Source organism: Halichondria panicea, chromosome 3, assembly GCF_963675165.1.
Source record: "Halichondria panicea chromosome 3, odHalPani1.1, whole genome shotgun sequence".
In the NCBI taxonomy this organism is placed as follows: Eukaryota; Metazoa; Porifera; class Demospongiae; order Suberitida; family Halichondriidae; genus Halichondria; species Halichondria panicea.
In genome coordinates this window covers 3,110,895-3,134,247 of record NC_087379.1, presented here as the reverse complement: position 1 = coordinate 3,134,247, position 23,353 = coordinate 3,110,895, and the positions used below count along the sequence as shown (strand labels likewise).

The 23,353-nt window shown below is 41.1% G+C and overlaps 2 protein-coding genes across 5 annotated transcripts in view; both read left to right on the top strand.

Annotated features, from left to right (window-relative positions):
• The window catches only part of LOC135332919 (uncharacterized), a 29,831-nt gene extending 24,224 nt beyond the window's left edge, over positions 1–5,607 (top strand). For 2 of the 4 annotated variants that reach the window (XM_064527843.1, XM_064527845.1), the window contains 14 exons: positions 314–429; positions 731–870; positions 1,236–1,263; positions 1,435–1,575; positions 2,192–2,395; positions 2,720–2,826; positions 2,941–2,997; positions 3,144–3,272; positions 3,716–3,823; positions 3,942–3,992; positions 4,139–4,353; positions 4,467–4,593; positions 5,045–5,154; positions 5,349–5,607. In XM_064527843.1, coding sequence (XP_064383913.1) covers positions 314–429; positions 731–870; positions 1,236–1,263; positions 1,435–1,575; positions 2,192–2,395; positions 2,720–2,826; positions 2,941–2,997; positions 3,144–3,272; positions 3,716–3,823; positions 3,942–3,992; positions 4,139–4,353; positions 4,467–4,593; positions 5,045–5,154; positions 5,349–5,364 — 1,549 coding nt within the window. In that variant the 3' untranslated portion in view covers positions 5,365–5,607. The remainder of the gene's footprint in view (positions 1–313; positions 430–730; positions 871–1,235; positions 1,264–1,434; positions 1,576–2,191; positions 2,396–2,719; positions 2,827–2,940; positions 2,998–3,143; positions 3,273–3,715; positions 3,824–3,941; positions 3,993–4,138; positions 4,354–4,466; positions 4,594–5,044; positions 5,155–5,348) is intronic. The other 2 variants (XM_064527844.1, XM_064527846.1) reach the window with 2 other exon arrangements.
• Positions 5,608–7,010: 1,403 nt separating this feature from the next.
• LOC135333551 (uncharacterized) lies at positions 7,011–23,310 on the top strand. The gene is made up of 3 exons (XM_064528516.1): positions 7,011–7,271; positions 11,888–11,971; positions 20,601–23,310. The coding sequence occupies exons 1-3, from the start codon at positions 7,112–7,114 to the stop codon at positions 22,010–22,012; spliced, it is 1,656 nt and encodes a 551-aa protein (XP_064384586.1). The 5' UTR covers positions 7,011–7,111; the 3' UTR covers positions 22,013–23,310.
• The last annotated feature ends 43 nt before the right edge of the window (positions 23,311–23,353 follow it).

The window sequence follows — 23,353 nt, the reverse complement described above, 5'->3', positions numbered from 1 at the left end:
GAATATAGTTGATAGGTTTCTTTGTACACACACTTCAGTACCAGGTACTTCTTGTGCTCTGTGTGTGTGTGTGTGTGGCAATTGCAGTTTCAGCACTGGTCCACTGTAGGCACAGCTATTCATAGCTATTAATGCTTTGTGTGTGTGTTGCAGTTTGATTATAGTATACACAAGCACTGTTGTGCCTTTCAGTGTGCATTTTGTGTATTGCAGTTTCACCAGGAAATATACAGAGGATAACGTAATTGCACCTTCACTACTTTAGTTAACTTGGACGCTCGTATACTAAACTTTTTTCCCTGTTGTCCTGCAGTAGAACCACGGTTCAAGTGGACTTCAGTAAACCAGGCAGAGTATTGAGAGACTACCTGGCCAGACGCTACGGCCTGAGGCACTCCTCACACTACGGGTTGCAGTATGCAGGTAAAGGTAAATCAATGAGTGCTCCAAATCACTGTGCGTGAAGTGTTTGTGTGTCATGTGTAATTGTTGACACAATTAATCAATTGTATAGCACTTCGTTCATTGTCTCAGTCCAAAACAGTTTACCTGTTTGCCATCTCTTAACGCACACATGCAATTGAACAATAACAATATTTAGTCTGCGTAGATGCAGTGCAGCTCTGTAGGTGATTTTGGTTCAGTCAGTCTAGCTATCTCTTTGCAAGCAACCATGCATCCACTCTGGTGTAATACCGCACATCACACACCCCACATCACACACACACAGGCATAGAGCTGGACCTCTCTGTCTCTCTGCACAACCAAGGCATTCTAGAGCAGGAACATGTCTCACTCGTGTACCGTGGGGAGGAGGCCGCCAGTCCCATCAGAAGGGGCGGCAAGAGGGTCTTTAATCAGAGAGAAGAGGTGAGACAACCATTATTTGCACCATTATTGTCCACTCTGTACATTATAATTATAGCCAAGCACAGTGTTATTTGAGAGATTGAAACATATTTAAGGATGTTAGGAATTGTTATATGTAGCTAGTGATTTCTCATGCACAATAGCTCCAAGCCCATTGCTTTTTGATTTGTGCTATGATAAAATCCCATAGTTGGATGATGCCAGGAGACTAGCTATAGCATGACCACCTGACAACAATTGTTGTGTATGGTAGCGTCACTATAGCAGAGCTTGTTCTTTAATGGCCTGCATATGCACTCACTCACGTTGCCATTAACTACAGACGTTCTTGTATGACATTTCTTTGTTTCTATTCACTGTTACAGATTGACAGAAGAGATTCTCTGATACCAGGTAACTAAGTGGTTACACGTACATGTACTGTTTTCCCCTTGAAATTAGACTCTACACGCATGTGCATGATAATGTTTGTAGCTATAGACTCAGATATCCACTCCTACGACTGCGGTGCATGATGTATTCAGTACACGTAACTATACACACACTCACCACCCACCCCCTCAGCCATACAAGACGACACCAATGTGTGGGACGAGGGCCCAGACTCTGAAAAGAACTTGCGCTACAATGTCAGCAAGCCAGGCACAGTGGCTGGGGCTACCTTCAACAAACTGGTGGAGAGAGTCACCTCCGAAAAAGATCATGGTAAGGAAATTTGTGTTCCATAATTTTATTGCCTGTGCTTGTGTATGGTTCTAGACCGTCAATTCGGCTGTTTATTGGGTACCCGGATATTATTGGATGTGCACGTATACACCTGCTATATATATATGTACTTATATGGATATAACTGTGATGGAAGGTTTGAGGGAATCTGGCCTCCCTAGCTTGTAGGCAATTGAAGTTATGTCCAGTTCCATGCTGTGTGGTGGGAAGTTTGTGTGGTAATTTGCTGCTCGCATTAGTGTACAAATTGGAAATCTGTTCGATTGTAAGTACATGTAGTAAGAAACCACAGTGCACCCGAAAGTGACACTTAATTTGTACACATTTTGATACATGTATACTGTATAATTATACCCAAATTCTGTTCGAGTGAAAACAGTGTATCGTGCATGTAAGTAAGTAAGTCACACATTGCATAGCCAAGTTATTAAAGATTGATTCAGACTCTGTTAGCTCCACTGTGAAGGTCTTACCCATGTAGGGGTCACCCCTCATGAATAAGTTTCACTGTGTCGTGGCTACCTGTTCTTTTCCGTGTTGTATAATTTTACATTCAGTGACTGTGCAAACACTCTTTTCCTCTTACCACTCACAGACATAGAATTTGTGAAGACCTTCCTGTATACGTATCAGTCGTTTGCCACCCCTGACCGCCTCCTACGCAAGCTGTTAGAACGCTACAACGTAGTGAGGCCAGAAGGCATGTCTCCTCAGGGCTTTGCCGTCATGAAGCAGACCATTCAGGCTCGTGTCATCAACGCTCTCAAACTGTGGGTGGAGCTTAGTGTCGACTTCAAAGGTGAGCTTGCTATTACTGTGATGGTTGGTTCTCTTAAAACAATAGCCAAGAGCATTCCTATGACATAATATTGAACAATGAATTAATTATTGCTAACAACTACGTACAAGCTTGTTTACATGTGCTCGGGCTCAATGTCAGTACTGTAAGCTTGTAACACCATAACCTGACAATTGAGGGAATGTTGTTTTGTTGGGAACATGTACGTGCTTGTCCAAATACATTACTGTTGCATTTGAGCCAAAATAGTTATGGTCTTACGTCAGCAAATGTCTGTTCCATCATTACACCAAGACGTAACAATGATTGTTTGTCTCCATGCAGACAATGTCCCGCTGCAAGATGCCCTGCTCCAGTTTGTCAGTACTGTGTTGATACTGGACCACCCTCGACTGTGTAAACCACTCAGAACCAACATCATGGTCATCAAGGTGAGCTCACACACTGTTTGGCACATGTTACATGCACAATTATTACATGTAGCTGTTACGTAGTTGAACTCTCAATGTTCTTCATGTATTAATGGTGCTTCACTGATTCTTTAGGGAGTGATTCAGAAGAAGAACTTGAAAATGTTCCGTGACCCACCACCCCCAGTAAAGGTAACAATTTTTTATTTGTAAAGGTAACAGGTGTACATGTATGCATTCTATGCACAGGTCCTGTAGATACAGGGCACTATTTCGTCCAAACTTGTGTCTCTTCAAACATTTACCCACTCACCACACACACACACACACACACACAGTTCCCATCCGCTAATTCGACAGGTTTACTCACAATCTTTGACTTTGACCCAGAGGAAGTGGCCCGACAAATGACCATTATTGACTTCACTCTCTTTGCCAAGATCAAACCATGTGAACTACTAAACCAGGTAGGACAATGCATTCACTCTATATTGTGATTATGTAGCGCAAACTGTGTTTACTTTCAGCATTAATTGTTATACAATACTTACCTTATAGTTTACTTCTTCGATATGGTTAGTTTCATTGTTTTGTACAAGGTTCATAATATGTTCCTTGCATAAATTAGCTATAGATTGGGTAAAATAAGTGCATGAACTTTATCATGTTATAACATACATTGTGGTACTAACTGTAGACAAGGATTTACGATGTACGTAGATGTAGGGTCTAGAAATGAGACACTGCTCTAGACGGGATAAAAGGCCACTTAGTTGCCAACCTCATATATTATGTTGTAAGCATACACAATATTCTAAGAATGGCCCCACCTAGAGTGCAGTAATGGCGAACCCCTTTTACCATGATCAGAGTCTCCTGTAATTAACATCGTTGTGTTCTGTTTGTGCAGGCATGGCAGAAGGCCAAGTACAAGCATCGTGCAGCCAATATCCTGCGACTAGTAGACAGAATCAACAACCTCACTCTGTGGGTGGCCACCACCATACTCTCACAAAGGGTCAGTACCTATAGTTATAAATACAGCCAACTAAATTCTAAAGACTGTGCTATTTTACCAATTAGTGTCATAGGTACATGTACGTTGAAATCACAATCTTGTTTTTGTTTCATTGCAGGATGTCCATGAAAGAGCAAAGAGAATATCAGACTTTGTCCAAATATCATCTGTAAGTCACCAACTATTGTAAAAAGAACTTTCCTTTGATTAGTGCATTATTTTACATGCACGTATATGATTAGGTGCATGCAATGTATTATTTGTCGAGTCTCATCGCTTGTGTGAGATCAATACGCAATTATTTCCCGTGTATAGCACTTGCAAGGGATGCATAATCTCTGCACTCTGATGTCATTGCTGAATGGACTGGCCCATCCTTCCATCTCCAGACTCAAGAGGAGCTTCTCCAAGCTCGACAAAGCCACCACTAAGAGACTAGAGGTACTGCAGACTCTGGCCAGACCCGAGAATAACTTCAAACTGCTCAGAGATGAGCTGAAGAGATCCAGCAATCCTTGCATTCCATACCTGTAAGTGTTGTGTAGCTATGGTAACAGTTACTAAGGCCGATACATTGTGTCGGTAAAGATCACACTTTTGATAACAAAAAGTACAATTTCAATTTAATTTGTTTTCTCTACAGTGGTCTGTACATGTCTGATCTGACTTTTGTGGACAATGGCAATGTTAATTTCCACGACGACGGATTGATAAACTTCTCAAAGTGTAGGCTCATCTACAATCAAATCAGAGACCTGGTACTAAGACAGGTGAGGACTGACTGTATTTATTGTGACTCCCACTCTCCAAGTGCCCCATCATTTGAGTTGTGGGTGTATTTGTGTTAGCTAAGCATCTACTAATGCACATTTTCATGTGTTTCCACGCTCTTACAATTAGCTGTAGGGTACATAAACCATGCAGCTGTTGTATATATGGCATGTCCATTACCAACTTCACTTAACATAGTTGGAACATGCTTGGCATATAGTAATTATGTGTATGCTCCTTCCTTGACTACATGATTGCATTGTGTGTAACAACACGTACTGTGTTTATTCCTAGAACTGCGTGTGTGTCCCCACTACCTTATAGTTAGGTAGTCAATTATTACTTTTTGGCTTGCTGTATATCCCTTGCTGAGTGCACGCACACACATTACCTATTTAAAAACAGGTGGTATCATTACTCATATTACCCATTGTGATTGTCTCACTGCAGGACCGACCGTACAACTTTGAGGAGGTGCCTGCCCTCCACGAGAATTTGACACGATTCCACTTCTTAGACACTGACGTTCTCTACGATGTCTCCTTACAGAGGGAGCCAAGGTGTGTGTGTGTGTGTGTGTGCGTGCTATGTTAATTCTGTCTTGTCAATATTTGTCGCCTAAGCCTATGTATATATTAGTTTATGCACAGGACTACTAGGTATACAGATACTTAGCTCGCTTACACTCGCTTACACTCACTAACTACTAATGTCAATTTAGTAGTCAAATTGTATTTATTCCTCAACTCTACAGGGACAAGGGAAAGTGATGAAAGAGACTCTGCCCAGTAACTGTTAGCAAATGAGATCACAGGCAGCCTTCTTTGGCAACATTAATTTATCACCTATTTCTCTATTGTAACCTAATCCACTGTGTGCAAGTTGTGAGATATGCACCACTCACTCAATTCACTGCATAATTTCTATGTTTTGTATCTTGTTTAAACTTCGTGTGAATATGCACCCTCACCTGTGTGTCCTATCCTATTGATACTGTTCATTTTAATTTCTAATTGTGAGTGTATGCATGCATAATTATGCGTGTGTTTAATTAGTCTCATGGATCAGCCGGACCTCGAGCTGAAGGACCTTCTTAGGAGGGGGCTGATCCATGAGACTATAATTATAGTGTTTAATAGCCAGCTAGGGTATAATTATAATTATGGCATGTATATCACTTATAATGCTCAGATGTTTTACACGTATAAGTGCTAATGCAATTGCGTGGGTGTTATGGGAAGCCACACAAGTTCCGCCACAGTACTGTACACTAACGGCGGTTGATTCATGAGACTAACTGTACCTACCGTATAGAGGGTATATTTCGAGGGTATAAATTTTCGCGGATGGACCATTACAAAGGATTTCGCGGATTTTATTTTCGTGGTCTGAGTTCCAGCCTTTTGGCGCTTGCGCACATCAACATGCAGCTGTACCTCCACACCCGTTAGCCTCGAATCCAGGCCTAGCCTATAACGGTGAGGCACCTCTTATTGTCGATAGGTGTGGTCAATAATACTGAACACGCCTACTATTCAATAAAGATGTAAATTTTCGTGGGTATAAATTTTCGCGGTAGAGGCTCAATCCGCGAAAACCGCGAACATTTACACCCTCGAAATATACCCGCTATACCAGAGATACAAAAGAAAGGGGATTGGAAACGAAATTTTTACGAAATTTTTGCGTGAAGCATTCCGCGTTATAGGGCGTGGCTAAAACTACAAAGGATTATATTTATAGTCAGCATGCTCATTACCAGTCTTGACTGCTCTACAATGTGCTGTACATAGAAACAGTGAAATTGATCATTTTTAATGTTGATTTTTCTAAAAAGTAAAGAGAATTTAGCTCTAAAAAGTCGACTAAGCCATGCAGCCACTATTACTAGACAAATAAATGCTATGCAAGAAGAAATAGCCTTTACTATGAAGTCGTAGGAGGGACAGGCCCGTGGCGTGTCTAAAAGTATACTAAAGCAGTTTGAAGGACTATACTGCAAACGTTTATGAACAGTACAGCTTATTTATAGCATGAAGCCATTCTATGTAGCACTTAGATACATAATAACCAAGTCAAGCAATGTCCTTTGCTGTTTTGACTTCACAGGAGGGACAGAGAAAAGTTGACATAGAGTAATTCAAGCTAAACTCAAAAAAATTGGAAACCGAGTGAAGACAACGGACTTAGAGCTTGTCAGTGGTATAAGCTTACTTCTCTCAAGTATCTCCCAGGCCCTGAGTGATCTCTAGTGGATAGGAGAGCTAGAAACCAGGGATATAAAACTTTTCCATGTAATTATTTGCGAGCGCAATAATTACACGGAGTGCTTCACCGGATGTCAGTCCTTTTACATAGGGCGTGGGCGGTCGTTTCCAATCCCCTTTCTTTTGTATCTCTGGCTATACGGTATGGTTCGGCGCATGCGCGCTCGTAAGTGTACTCACCATGCTGCTTCAGAACTCCTAATTATTACGCTTTGATCCGATACTTATCTATCCGTCTGAATCGATCCTCATGGCTACACGTACACCGGCAGACACTTGTACTCCTCTAGAGTATTCAGAGGCCCAGAGTGTAGCACACTCGACGTGCCAGCTTTCCATGCAGCAGTCCCAGGGCGACCCCCCCATACCACCTGCCATTCCCCCCACTGATGACGCCGGCACTTCTGGAGGTAAGCACAGCTGTTCAGGAGGATATACCTCCCTAGGCCCTAGGCCCTTAGGTTACTTTAATAAATGGTCGTGTTTCCCTAGGGCCCCCACCATAAATTATGTGTGTCATACATGTGGTCTGAGGTCGAGGGGTTCGCAACGGCCAGGAATCTCGTACACAAATTTTGGTAGAATCTCTGAAATTTTGTGTCCAACTTGCCTCATTATGGTCATTATTTCTCTAATTATCCAATGAATTACTTTTTTCTTGTTCTTTGTTGCCTCTAAGCACACGGTTGGCTGAATTTTTGTGGCAAATTAATTAATGACCTAACAATTTATAATGATATTCATAAGTGTGGCTTATGTAGTATAATTATCTGTGTCATACATGTGATCCAAGGTCAACGGCCAGGAATCTCGTACACAAAATTTTGATATAGAATCTCTGGAGTTTTGTTCGGACTTACCGGCGCACTAAAAATACACCTGGTATTGACTGTTAGCGCATGCGCCACATAATTCCCCAGAAAGTGGGGAGTTCGGATAACATCAAGGCGCGGCGTATAAAGAGAAGAGGGCATGTAACTCGCTGTCAAGTTACTGATAAGTCAGCAGGATATACATTGTACTATAATTATTATTAATTTAGCCAACCGCCCACACGTAAATAGAGGCGTGAACACTGTTATGCTAGACATTTTCCGTTAGAAGAGCCTAGAATTTGGTTCAATGGCTACCTTCTAATCGTAAGAGAAGACTCGTCGTATCTGTTAAAGCACATAGATACAGCATAGTTGCAGTAGCTGTTAGTGGAAGTATCGAAAAAGACAGCTTGCTTCACTAAGTGACAGAGCAACAGTACAGAGAAGAAGCTCGTACATCTACTGACGTCGATGAAGCGAGGCTCCCTAGCCACTGACAAGGACTGGCTTTCTTCTTTCCATGCACATCTCTCGCCAGAGTTCCGTATGTCAGAAGTATAGATGTAGCAGTCTTCTTATTAAACCTTAGGCTTAGCAGCTTGCTTCTTGGCAATAGCAGGAGCTCTGGTATTAGCATTGGTTTTAGCCCATCTATAATAGCTACAGTTGGCACCCTTAGCCTGCTATGCTAACAAAAGACTCACCGCCTGTGGATGACAATCATCTGAACGGCACGAGGGATATGGTAAAGCTGACTGTTGTCTGTCTGTGTGTCTGTAACTGCTCAACGGTTGCAATGCGACGAAAACTAACAGCTTTTATAGGCTTCTAGCCACGTTTTCCTGGAATTTGATTCGTGGATTAGCACACTACAGTTTCTTTCTCGAGTTATGGCTAGTTTGACTCACATTGAAGGCTGTTGCAGTGTCTTCAGAATCTTTTGTAGCATCATTAATTTTGTTCACACAAAGTTTCTATTTAATTTATGAGTTAGCCTTGCACTTATAGCTGCAAGAGTCAGAAAAGAGCTGCTTTAGCAGCTAACTATTTAGTAGCCATTGACCTCTTGCAAACGCACCCCTTATTACTGCAAATATCATGTGCATTCCCACGTGTGAGATAATCCAGAATCTTTTTTATCTTTCGGTCCTGGTAAGCCACAATGATAACATACCGTATAGCGTGTTATTTTCGTGGGGCAAAATATTCGTAGTTTTCGTGGTTGGAAGTCTGACCACGAATATTTTACCCACGAATGAAGCGACCTTGCCTACCTTTACCTGCAGTGCAAGCTCAAACCACGAAAATATTACCCACGAAATGTCTCAATATTGCTGAACCACGAATATTTTGTCCCCTGAAAATTACCCGATGTACGGTATACAATAGATGCATGTACACGAGTCTTTTCTCAGTTATATAGATCACTTTCTTTGTATGAAATCATTATAGAGAAAAGCTTATTCTCCCTACTAACACTCTAATACTTTTGAGCGAAAGCATAACCATGGCGAGAGGCATTAGCATAGCGCAGCTTGACCAGGATATTTTTCTGGTAAAAATTGCAGTTTAATGGGAAACTTTATGGGGATAATTTGGCGCGTGCGCAAGCTGAGGCTACCATTGCATGTGCTAAAACTCCAATCTCTCAGCATGCCTCTTGCCTCTAGCTACTGTTACTTGCTGCTTAGCCAGCATTAAATAATGTCTTTTTTGATTGCTATACACTTGTAGATCATGCCAACAGCTGAGGGTTAGCACTTCAGTGCTTTAGTTTAGAAATTTGAATATCGACATAATTGTAATAATTATAAGAATATGTACACAAGCAAAGCAGAAAGTTGAATCAACTTTTTATAGATCTATGTATTCATGTCAATATTAACAGCTGAAAGTTAGCACTTTAGTGCTCTAGTCCGTTGTTTGTCTGTGACACGTGAGTCTATACTCACCTGGATGACATATAGCACTGCGTATACAGCATGGATAGCCTCCACACAACAAGCTATTGGTTTTAATAGTGGCAGCTTTTGATGTTAAAGCTTCGTTGTCAAATAAAAGCTAAGAAGCTTGAACTTGCACGTTACAGCTAGCTAACTACACGCGGCTTTTATTCGAGGTACCTACGTGTTTACAGCTGAAGTGATCTTGTACCAGGAACAATGGAAAAAGGTCACTACAATAGAAAGCTAGAATTGTGACTGGGTTTGTTGACTCTCTGCATATCGCATGGGATCCTACTCCAGGAGCCATACTTCTCTGAGACTCAATGCATGCTTCTTTGCTGTGATCCTAGACTAGACCTAATCCACAGTGCATGTTCGTATGTTTCAGCATGCCTCCAGTCTGGTTGCTCCTGAGTTGGCTTGCTGTGCTAGACATACATCACTACATGCACTGCATTACAGGATTCTAGCTAGCAGAAAAATAAAGGGGGGGGGGGGTAAGCTGACAAAGCACAATGATAAAGCACAATGATGAGCAGACTGAGAGAAATACCTAGTCAGTCCTCAACACAGTATGTTCACATTAGACTTACTTCAGTAGCAGTACGTTCAGTAGCAGCTCTACTGGACTCATAGTAGAAAGCTAACTATACTAGAAGTCTTTTAGCCTAAAAACAAGCTACCATGTGGTCAATATAAGGGGGCGTTAAGAAGGCGCCCAATAATTGAAGTAGGGCGCCGTGCCCTTTTAACGAGAACCCTGCATTATATCACTCTTCTAGTTCATGTCATCAGCCGAGGGTTTGCACTTCTGTGCTCTAGTTTGGTCTATTTATCTGTTTGAGTCTACTTCCCTGGATGCCACAGCGCTGCGTTTACAGCATGGATAGCCTTAGCCTCGATCCCAGGCCGCACTTCCTCGAAGAGTGGGCCTGATATTGACTGCTTGCGCATGCGCTAACCATCTGGCGGATCCGGATAACAACGTTTATGGTCAGTAAAACAATAAAGTCACAACGAACGGAAGTGGATTGAAGGAAGTAGATAGAAAGTTTGATTGGAGGTTTCCAGCCTATCTGTCTGACAGCTACCCTTAGGCTGCTATGTTAAAGTGTTCTCAATGTTCTCACGGTGGCATGGTTCAATCAGGATCTGCAGAAACTTGTCTATGAGGTCGTATCGGCAGACGCTCATTTCCCGGGAAATGTTTTCTTCACCTACACACAGGTTTACAAGTTCAATGGTGGCTCATGATGTCCACTGCTGATGTAACTAGCCTAAACAAACTTATATTGAAGCTAGGAAGACTACAGATGCTACTCTATAGTTACTTACCAGGTCTAGGAACTTGGTCCGTCTCAAGAGCTCCATGAGCTTCCTCTGGCTCTTTAGGCTCTTTATTTTCTAGCTTGAACTCTGAGGAGTAGCTTCCTATCTGGCTATGATCCCAGTCACTCCCCTCTGACTCAACAAGGCCATAGGCATCGATATCCTCACTTTCTAGCTGCACTAGAGCCTCGCTAAGATTATCCTACGAAAATCTTGTAGCAATTATCAATTGGTCACTTTTCTTTCGACAATACTGTATGAAGCGTACCTCGAGGCAGCACAATGAAAATACCACGTGAAAGAGCAGCTCAATGTAGCACAGGTATATCTAGCTTTATTGGATCAGGTGGCATATACGGCACCGGATGTGCACTAGATATAGAAACGCCCTAATTTTTGTTATTTTCCCTAAGCTAACCTGAACCCCTCCCCCTTCAAAATTACATCCGGTGCCGTATATGCCACCTGACCCGCTTTATTCAGGAGGAGGATATAGTTCACTTATAGGGTCGGGTTTCCCTAGGCCCCCATTAAAGGATAGAAGAGAAAGGGACTGAAATTTAATGTACCCTTGAAGTAGTTGGGCGTGGCGGGAGGTCGGGTTGCAAGCCTATCTGGGATTTGCCCTATCAGATTGCAGCATTTTTCATGTGCTTGGTTACACTTCCGTTTGCATCTAGTTGCGAAACCGCATGCAGTATGCTGTGGTTTATCCACGTCATCATATCGGTTAACACCCACTTGAGAAGAAGAATATTTATGGCAGTGTTACATAATGCTGCAGAACAAATCCCAGATAGGCTTGCAACCCGACCTCCCGTCAGGGAGACGGTCGGGCCATGCCCAACTACCCTCGAAGTACCATCCGTGTTTCACATTGTGTCTGGTAAAGGGTTATCAGTCTATTAAGTGCTAATTAACTCACATTTCCCACAGTGACCCTTGGAGGTGGTCTCCTGATCCTGATGCTCGTTATCTTCATATGTTCCTTATGTTACTGCTGTATGCGCAAGAAAACAGGTAAAAAAAAGCAATTAAGTGTTATCATGTACCGCATACTGGGTTCAGTCAAAGGCGGGGCTGCTCCTGCCGTTTTGTCTACAATTTTTAGCTTTCTACTTCAAGCCACCATAGGAACTTCGCTTAAACGAGCAGATTACTTGACGCTAGCTGATTAATATGATATTAAACTAGCCTCTATCACTCCCTTTAATATGTAGCAGGACATGGAAAACACGGGGCCCAGAGTGTAGCACACCCAACGTGCCAGCCTTCCATGCAGTCCCTCCCTTAAGTTACTTTAATAAAAGGTTGTGTTTTCCTAGCCCCCACCATAAATTAAAGTTTACAAGTGTGGCCTACCCGTAAGACCTCGATTTAAGGTGACCCCAAATATGCGACACCCAGGAGCTTCAGCAATTTTCTGACCTCTAAAAGTAGCGACAGCTGCGTTGACAATTATTTTTTAATGTCACGTTCTAAATAGAGGTAAATGTAGCCACTTCCTAGCCTCGATTGTAGCCCACTGAAGTGTTTTTAAGCGGCCTGAAATTGAGGCAAGTAGACTCTGTAAAGTTACCTCATGCGACCCTCTAAATATGCGACACCAGAACTTCAATTTTTCAACCTCCAAAAGAAGCGACCTCTGGCTTCGTAATTATTAAAAAGTGTCGCTTTAGATATTATGGTACGCAACATAATCATCTGTATCGTACATGTGGTCTGAGGTCGAGGGGTTCGCAACGGCCAGGAATCTTGTACACACATTTTGGTAATATAGAATCTCTGGAATTTTGTTCTGACTTTAATACTGGCGCAACTAAAAATGCACCTGGTATTGACTGTTAGTGCATGCGCCACATAATTCCCCAGAAAGTGAGGTGTTTGGATAACATCAAAGGCGTATAAAGAGAAGAGGGCATGCAACTCGCTGTCAAGTTACTGATGAGTCAGCAGGATATAATATTATACTATTTAGCCAACCGCCCACACGTAAATAGGCGTGAACACTGGTATGCTAGACATTATTTTTCTGTAAAATTAATCTAGAATTTGGTTCAATGGCTACCTTCTAATCGTAAGAGAAGACTTGTTGTATCTGGCAAGACACCCACCAGTTGTTAAAGCACATAGATACAGCATAAATAATAGCAGGAGTGTATGAAGAGGAGTATCAAGTTGTAGTGTAAACCATGTTTCGGTACAAGTATGTCATACCACGTCACTATCATACCGCATCTTAAGTGTGTGTGGTAGTGGTTAATTATGATATCAGCATACACGCATGTGGTTTGTACCTCCAGCCCACATTTAATTTTATTCATGGTTAACAGTTTACACAACTACAAGTGTTAGTGACGGAATCAGTCTGAAATACAGTGCAACCACCAAAGAGAGTAGATTTTTTTTTTGGTACACATTTTTTACATTTTGTGGCATATCTTCTAAAGTAAAAGTGATATGATCTATTTGAGTGCAGGTACTGAAAGTTCAACTATTGGCGCTTCCATTGGACCACCACCTGTTACATCACATGACATCATCAGTATAAAATGGCTGTCTGAAGATGTGTACTTCCGAAAATATGTTAGGAATAGAAGTAGCTTATTTGTTTGAGTTAAGATCTGAAATTTGTTGTGCATGTACCTGAGTATATTGCTCATCTTTTGAGCTTCAACGGAAGTCTGGGCTACTAGTAAGTTCTGAGAAATACTGCATTTTGTTGTTTTTTGGTGGCAAATATGTTAGGAATACAACTTTCGATTTTATATTAGTTAAGGTCTGATTTTTGAGCAGCATGTACTACAATAGTGTACTTTTCATCTGTACTAACTTACAGGAGTTAGGCTAGCCTCTTCTTTGCTAGAGCGGCCCATCTTGTCAAAAACAGTGCTTTTTTGACTTTTGGGGCGATTTGGCTACGTAGTAAGCTCAATTACCACGCCCCTGTGACACAGAATGACCAACACCAACTGTATATTTGCAGGTAGACATCGCATGACCTTTGGATGTAGCAAATAACAACAGGATGATTTGTGATGTCACAAATCAATGAATATCATTGCATACGTCAGCAAAAGTAGCAAAACGGAGCAAAATCACCATTTTTGACAAGAAGGGCCGCTCTAGCAAAGATGAGACTTGTCTAGCTCCTGTAAGTTAGTACAGATGAATTCTATGCTATTGTAGTACATGCTCCTCAAAAATCAGACCTTAACTAGCATAAAATCGAAAGTTGTATTCCTAACATATTTGCCACCAAAAAACAACAAAATTCAGTATTTCTCAGAACTTACTAGCAGCCCAGACTTCCGTTGAAGCTCAAAAGATGAGCAATATAGTCAGGTACATACACAATAAATTTCAGATCTTAACTCAAACAAATAAGCTACTTCTATTCCTAACATATTTTCGGAGGTACACATCTTTAGACAGCCATTTCATAGTGATGATGTCATATGATGTAACAGGTGGTGGTCCAATGGAAGCGCCAATAATTGAACTTTCAGTACCTGCACTCAAATAGATCATATCACTTTTACTTCAGAAGATATGCCACAAAATGTGAAAAAAAATAATATAAAAAAAAATCTACTCTCTTTGGTTGTTGCACTGTATAGAATGGAATGTGTGTGACACTCCTGATAATAGTTACAGTAGCTGTTAGTGGAAGTATCGAAAAAGACATCTTGCTTCACTAAGTGACAGAGCAACAGTACAGAGAAGAAGCTCGTACAATCTACTGACGTCGATGAAGCGAGGTCACTAGCCCCTAACAATGACTGGCTTTCTTCTTTCCATGCACATCTATCGCCAGAGTTCCATATGTCAGAAGTATAGATGTAGCAGTCTTCTTATTAAACCTTAGGCAGCAGCTTGCTTCTTGGCAATAGCAGGAGCTCTGGTATTAGCATTGGTCCGTCTCTTCCGCCTGTTGACCTTTGTGGCTAACTCTACCCAACAGTACAGTACGGCTAGCTAGCTAGCTGGCTTGGTGACTATTATGGAGTAAGTGCACATGCAATAAAATTAATAGTTTCTTGTCTATTTTTAGCACACTCCCCTCCCATTTGTAATTTGTAGTTGCATGCCCTCTTTTCTTTATACATGTATGCCCTTGATAACATCGTATATATGCTCAGTAAAACAATGACATCACAACGAACGGAAGGAAGTAGATAAAAGTTTGATTGTGAAGGTTTTTAGCCTATCTATATAGCTACAGTTGTACCCTTAGCCTGCTATGCTAACAAAAGACTCACCGCCTGTGGATGACAATCATCTGAATGGCACGAGGGATACGGTAAAGCTGACTGTTGTCTGTTTGTGTGTCTGTAACTGCTCAGCGGTTGCAATGCGACGAAAACTAACAGCTTCTATAGGCTTCTAGCCACGTTTTCTTGGAATTTGATTCGTGGATTAGCAAACTATTTCTCGAGTTATGGCTAGTTTGACTCACATTGAAGGCTGTTGCAGTGTCTTCAGAATCTTTCGTAGCATCATTTGTTTGCACAAAGTTTCTATTCAATTTATGAGTTAGCCTTGCACTAAAGCGCTAGCTTTTTATTAGCTACAAGAGTCAGAACTATTTAGTAGCCATTGGCCTCTTGCAGACGCACCCCTTATTACTGCAAATGTCATGTGCATTCCCACGTGTGAGAATCTTTTTTCATCTTTCTTCAGGTCCTGGTAAGCCACAATGATAACATATACAATAGATGCATGTACACAAGTCTTTTCTCAGTTATATAGATCACTTTCGAAATCATTATAGAGAAAAGCTTATTCTCCCTACTAACACTCTAATACTTTTGAGCGAAAGCATAACCATGGCGAGAGGCATTAGCATAGCGCAGCTTGGCCACTCGTTCAGGATATTTTTCTGGTAAAAATTGCAGTTTAATGGGAAACTTTACGGGGATAATTTGGCGCGTGCGCAAGCTGTCAGTAGCAGGCCTCCTTTCTGAGGCCTTGTGAAAGAGGCTACCATTGCATGTGCTAAAACTCCTTTGCATGCCTCTTGCCTCTAGCTACTGTTACTTGCTGCTTAGCCAGCATTAAATAATTTATAAAACTCTTTTTTGGTTGCTATACACTTGTAGATCATGCCAACAGCTGAGGGTTAGCACTTCAGTGCTTTAGTTTAGAAATTTGAATGTCGTCATAATTGTATTATAAGAATATGTACACAAGCAAAGCAGAAAGTTGAATCAACTTTTTATAGATCTATGTATTCATGTCAATATTAACAGCTGAAAGTTAGCACTTTAGTGCTCTAGTCCGTTTGTCTGTGACATATAGCACTGTGTATACAGCATGGATAGCCTCCACACATCAAGCTACTAGTTTTAATAGTGGCATATTTCGATGTTAAAGCTTTGTTGTCAAATAGAAGCTTGAACTTGCACGTTGCAGCTAGCTAACTACACGCGGCTTTTATTCGAGGTACCTACGTGTTTACAGCTGAAGTGATCTTGTACCAGGAACAATGGAAAAGGTCATTACAATAGAAAGCTAGAATTGTGACTGGGTTTGTTGACTCTCTGCATATCGCATGGGATCCTACTCCAGGAGCCATACTTCTCTGAGACTCTCAATGCATGCTTCTTTGCTGTGATCCTAGACTAGGACCTAATCCACAGTGCATGTTCGTACATGTACCACTAAAACTCTGTTCTCAAATGTTTCAGCATGCCTCCAGTCTGGTTGCTCCTGAGTTGGCTTGCTGTGCTAGACATACATCACTACATGCACTGCATTACAGGGTTCTAGGGTTCTAGCTAGCAGAAAAATAAAGGGGGGGGGGGGATAAGCTGACAAAGCATAATGATAAAGCACAATGATGAGCAGACTGATGAGCAGACTGAGAGAAATACCTAGTCAGTCCTCAACACAGTATGTTCACATTAGACTTACTTTAGTAGCAGTATGTTCAGTAGCAACTCTACTGGACTCGTAGTAGAAAGCTAGCTATACTAGAAGTCTTTTAGCCTAAAAACACAAATCTACCGTGTGGTCAATATAAGGGGCGTTAAGAGGGCGCCCAATAATTGAAGCAGGGTGCCATGCCCTTTTAACGAGAACCCTGCATTATATCACTCTTCTAGTTCATGTCATCAGCCGAGGGTTTGCACTTCTGTGCTCTAGTTTGATCTATTCATCTGTTTGAGTCTGCTTCCCTGGATGCCACAGCGGTGCGTGGATAGCCTTAGCCTCGATCCCAGGCCACACTTTCTCGAAGAGTGGACCTGAAGGTTTCTAGCCTATCTGTCTGACAGCTACCCTTAGGCTGCTATGTTAAAGCGTTCTCAATGTTCTCACGGTGGCATGGTTCAATCAGGATCTGCAGAAACTTGTCTATGAGGTCGTATCGGCAGACGCTCTTTTCCCGGGAAATGTTTTCTTCACCTACACACAGGTTTACAAGTTCAATGGTGGCTCATGGTGTCCACTCCTGATGTAACTAGCCTAAACAAACTTATATTGAAGCTAGGAAGACTACAGATGCTACTCTATAGTTACTTACCAGGTCTAGGAACTTGGTCCGTCTCAAGAGCTCCATGAGCTTCCTCTGGCTCTTTAGGCTCTTTATTTTCTAGCTTGAACTCTGAGGAGTAGCTTCCTATCTGGCTATGATCCCAGTCACTCCCCTCTGACTCAACAAGGCCATAGGCATCGATATCCTCACTTTCTAGCTGCACTAGAGCCTCGCTAAGATTATCCTACAAAGATCTTGTAGCAATTATCAATTGGTCACTTTTCTTACGACAATACTGTATGAAGCGTGCCTCGAGGCAGTACAATGAAAATACCACGTGAAAGAGCAGCTCAATGCGCATGTGCTGGTACCTACAGCGTGTGCATAGCTCCAACACAGCCCGCACAATCATTTTTTGAAAATTAGCAGTAGCCATGCCGCCTATAGTAGGCGGGGAAAGGGTTAAGGCTCTGATGACTTGCAGCCATAATTTTAGACTTGAACTTTTGGCATCGATCATGTTTAACAACAATCATCGTCGATCATTACCCACTCTTTTGAGTTTCCCTGTGATTCTAGATTATGCATGCAGTAAATGTTCATCATGATAATTATAATCGATGTGTGTATAAAAGCTAGCTATTAGTAGCTTTATATGTTATGTAGCTTTGGCACCTCCACCGAGGCATCAGCACCTGTGGTGCTTTCATTTGTATAACTTTTTAGGCTTCTTTCTACTGACTGCTGTGATTGTATAGTCTTAGTGTATGTCTGACTATGCACCACTACCGTTTTCAAAGCTTTGTCATAGCGTTCAAATCTTGTATAGTTTAGGTAGGCTCTTCCATGTTCATGTACATACCATATCATTACCTGCATGGTTGTGAGACGTAAAACAGCCGAGGGTTAGCCTTCAGTGCTCTAGTTTGACTTGTTTTCGAAATAACAAGATCATTCTCATCAACTTTCTTGTGTGTGATTCAGATTGCGATATTCTTCATAGTTACGCAGACCCTTACAATTATAGTAGTAAACAGTAAGCAAGGCCAGAGGAGGTTGGACGTGCGTCGTTCAGAGTCATAATATCATGTGACACAACTTCAATTGCTGATTGCTCGCGTATGTACACAGCAATCCCCGTGAGATCGTGAGTGGGCATCATGGCAGTTGCAGCTAATGTTGGAGAGCCTGATCTTTGTCGAAGTTGCGGAGAAGACCTTGATGATCATACTCTTCTGTTTATACACACCCGAGGAGAGGTAATTGGCTATACTGTGCCTAGTTTTCCAGTCCTAGAAGTTAAATTTACCCACGTTAAGTACGCAAAGGACGACAGCACGATTAGCTATGATGGATTTATTTGAGAAACTTCTGAGCTAGTGAAGGTAAACACTATGATATCAGTGTGCACTGGCTGTAAGAATATTCCAATGGATGAATTTATGAGGTCAAATGTAGAACTAGAGCTGGATAATTTCAACACTTTCGACAACAAAGTGTTTGTTGTTTGGAATTGTAATCTTCTACCACCAGATATACCACCATCAATGTCTACAACAAATAGTACAGCTGCTGCTAATGATGTCGATCACCAAGGTATTGATGATGTCAATGACCAAGAAGGCGTTGTGTTTAAATGTATTGGATCTGCAAAAGAGGAGCAGTACCAACGCATCTGGCTGAAGTGAATAGATTACACAGCAAAGGCATACCCATTGAAGTAAGAGTGCTACACGAGGCATCGAATCGGTACGACTCACGTGCCATAGCAGTTCAAGTTTTTCTTGGCTCAAAATGGAATCGTATAGGATACGTCGTTAGAGAAATATTGGAGAGTGTCCACTGAGCGATGCACGAAGACATAAACTAGATTGGACAACATTTTTATTGCACTGGCGATCTCCTGGTTGGTATTGTGGAATAAAGATTATAAAAAGAGGAAGATGGAGTGACATTGTACACAAATTTCAAAGCAAAAAGATGTAAAAGTATAACATGATAAACAAACATTAATCACTATATTAATTGTATGTAGTATTGTAATTGTTGCTGTCCATATGAATGTTCATTTGATATGTGAGACGGTGTACATTGATTAGGTAAGAGTGGTAGGTTGATGGCGATATTGTGAAAGGTGGCTCTAACACTTAGACTATATATTTCTAACAGGAAGAGTTGCTATTTGACAACCATTGCTTAGTGCGAGTTGTTCCCGTCTTGGAGCTCGGAGGGGTTCCTTAGCTTTTACAATGGGTGCATTGAAGCTCGGCAATTCTTCATAATATTCTGGCTGTAGCTATCTGGATTCCCCTGTCAACACTTGTGGCCACAGCTGCTGGTTGTTTGCACCTTGGTCAATAGCAAGCTTTTGCTCTGTCTGAACACTGCTGAGCCTGAGAGGCTAATGTTTGAAGAGGAATTCTTTTCTTCTGAGGCCTTGTAGGTGTTAGCAAAGTAGGACTGGAAACAGGCCTTGGTCTTTTTACAAAGTATGACGTGCGTCCAACCTCCTCTGAGCAAGGCCTTGCCATCATGTGTACCGAATTGCTGACTTGCATCGCTTCTTTGTCTGGAGAAATAGCTCAGCTTGCTTTGAAGACGTACCTAAGCCAGATCCATGTAATTGTTTCATTTCAGCGCTTCAAACATTTCAAAATCTTTCATTAGTTATAATTAATAATTATCATAGCATTCCTTTTGGTAATTCATGAGAATTGTTTTGCTGTATGTGTAAAAAGTCCAAGAGCAGTTCTGCTGCTAACCAACCGTCAACTCTCATCTCGTACTTGAGGCCATTTAGGACAACTTAGTTACATAGTTTGAAGAGTTTCACGAAGCTGCTGCATGCACTTACACGGAAGGGTGAGCACAGTTCAACTGGTCTGAAGCGCATAAAACCGCTTTTAGTATGCTTAAACATCTTTTAATTTCTCACCTATTTTGCGTTACCCAAATTTTGAGTTGGAAACAGATGCTAGCATAAAAGGGCCAGGAGTAGTTCAAGTACAGCAGACTTCTTTGAACCCACAAAAGTGACAGAATTAAACTCATAAATATTCATGAGTGACCACCCTTAATGTAAACTCTTGATCGGACTTAAAATTAATGTACGTAGGAGAAGTTAAGTATTATAATAATTATCATACACTTAAATTATTTCTTATCATGCAGCGCTCAAAACACCCAGCTATATGAGATCCTGCTATGCGTATCCATGCAGTGTGGATAGTGGAGTCACGTCTATCGACATGTTACAGTATATCAAAACATTGTGGAACAATGCGAAAAAATATGATAGTGAAGTTTATGCGAAGAAGATAATAGAAGTTATACCTGAGCTTAAAGATGTTGATGATGTTTTTGCCATAGAGTGGGACGAACTGAAAGAAAAGTTTCTGCAGTCTGCAACGGGTAAGTTTTACCATGCAGTAGAGACGTTTCCAATCGATTTGACAATGATGCGTCAGGATTATGACATGTTCACCGGCTTCTTAGAATGTTCACCCCACTATACAAATTTTACCAAAGAGAGTCACAATACCCAGTTACGTAACCTAAGTGGTTTCCTACAAGGTGGATGCAATGCAGACGAAGTTAGGATCTTATGTATAATAGGCCACGGGCTTTCTCAACAGCAAGCCGAAGAACTGAATAAATACCCCCCTGAGTTTGATAACAAAAAGTGTGATGACTGTACGAAAATGAAAAGCTGTCGCTGGAAGTGGCCTCTGATTTTCTGCAATGACAAAGACGGGCTGGGTAAAGGTTACACAGCGAAAAAGGTGTGTAAAGATGCTAAGAAAGGTGATGTAGTCGTGTTTTCATCAGGATTCCTGACCCCTGAATGGATAGTTGAACAACTACGAAAAAGGGAGTTAAATGAGGTCAATGGAAAAATTCATTTGACATTGGTTTTGCTGGTTGATTCCTGCTATTCTGGAATGTGGACTGAGCGGATTGAAGCAGATTTATTAAAGTACGGCAAATTAAATTACACAAGGCTCGTTGTTCAGACGTCGTGTGCAGCTGATGAGGGTTCATATGGTCAATGCTTCATCCCATATTGGTGTGCCATGCAGAATGTACAAGGCGATCAACAATTTAGCGATGAGACACTAAACTGTAAACAAACTCCCACATTGTACGATAGCGATCACAACGGTGGTAATGGAGTAGGAGTGCTCAAGTTTATCCCCCATGGTCAGTCCCTGCATTACTTCAATTACACTTTGGAACGAGGTGCACATAAAGATTTTATAAATGAATTTTCGAATGGCGAGGGAAAAATTCACAGCTATAAGCTGAAACATCATATGGCAAGTGGAAAACCAATGGCTTTTTTTCTTGTAGAAATCAATCGCAGAATGGTTCACCTTCATGTCCATTTCAATATCGACCTCAAAGTAGTAACGGCAATCAATTCATACGAAGCAGGAAAAGGATATAAATATAAATATGACGAGGTAGGTAAGAAAATAGAAGAAAAAGACCAAAGGACTCTTGAGGGAATTTTGAAGCGATGCCAAACACACGTAGAAGAAGCTGGACACGATCAATGGGATCTAAAAAAAACCATGGCGTAACGGGGAAAAACCATGGACGATGAAAAATACACAACCTCCCAACGTGATCCGCTCCAGGTCTGTTATGTTTGAAATGTGTAATCCACATAACCTCAAGATCTCATCCTGAACAGCTATTGTTACCTTCTGTGTTTGACTGCCTCACTATAATTATTTACCCTATAGCAACTCTTTGTAATTATTATTTACCATGCGAACACATTATACTTTGCATACATGTACATGCAGCTTCAATAATAATATATTTTATAATGAATTTGAATTTATAATAACGAGTACACTAACCAAAAATTCAACACACCCACACATTGCTAAGTTCTGGTTCTTACAGCATGCACTCAGACAAAAACCAAGTGCAGTGTTGATTAGATACTTAATATGCGGATAAATTATTAGGAATTGTTAATGTATTGTTGTATGTTGATACATGTAGTGACTTCTCTTGACAGAAGAGATTCAGTCTCTGGTAACTATAATAATTATACATAATTGTACATGTTCTCTTTCCCGAATTTTTGATGCAACGAAAAGACTCGATCTACACATGCTCAATTGAGGGGTGTGTTTGTCTAGTATCTAGAAAACTTCTTAGGATACTCTAAGATAAATATTTCTTTCTCTTACGGTGTATCCAGTCTAGAGAGTAGAATACCACAAATGTGTGAGTAGTTGTACTTAAATGTAAATATCTTATGAAAGGTTCGATGTTAATTGCTAAATATATCTACACATAGTCCGTCCGCCATAAAGTGCCATTTCGGTTAGGGAGAGATTTGAAGCAAATCTTACGTCTACACGGAGTAAGCTTGAATAAATTGTCTAACTTATGATAAGAAAAATTTGTCTAGAAATACTTTCGTTCAGAGATAATTGATGTTACACACATTTTTTTACGATCACCCAAAATGATTTCCCACTGCAACAACTTTTGGGTAATTATTTATAATGTTGTAGCTTATTCATTCACCTATACAATGATATCAGCACTAGAAATGTTCCAATCCATTTAAGTACAACCACTCACCTATTGTAGTATTCTATTCTGAAACTCTAGACAGGATGCACACTGTAGTGAATACTGTACTTTGCCTGTGAAACATTCTATTGCAGCTAGATTCAGACATCCACTCAGGACTACGACTGTGGTGCATGATATAATTATGTCCACGTAACTATACACACAACCCCCTCCGCCATACAAGATGACACCAATGTGTGGGACGAGGGCCCAGACTCGGAAAATAACTTTCACTACAATCTCAGCTAGCTACCTTGAACGAGTCACCTCAGAGAAAGATCACGGTAGGGAATTTGTAATCCATGATTTTATTGCTTGTCTGG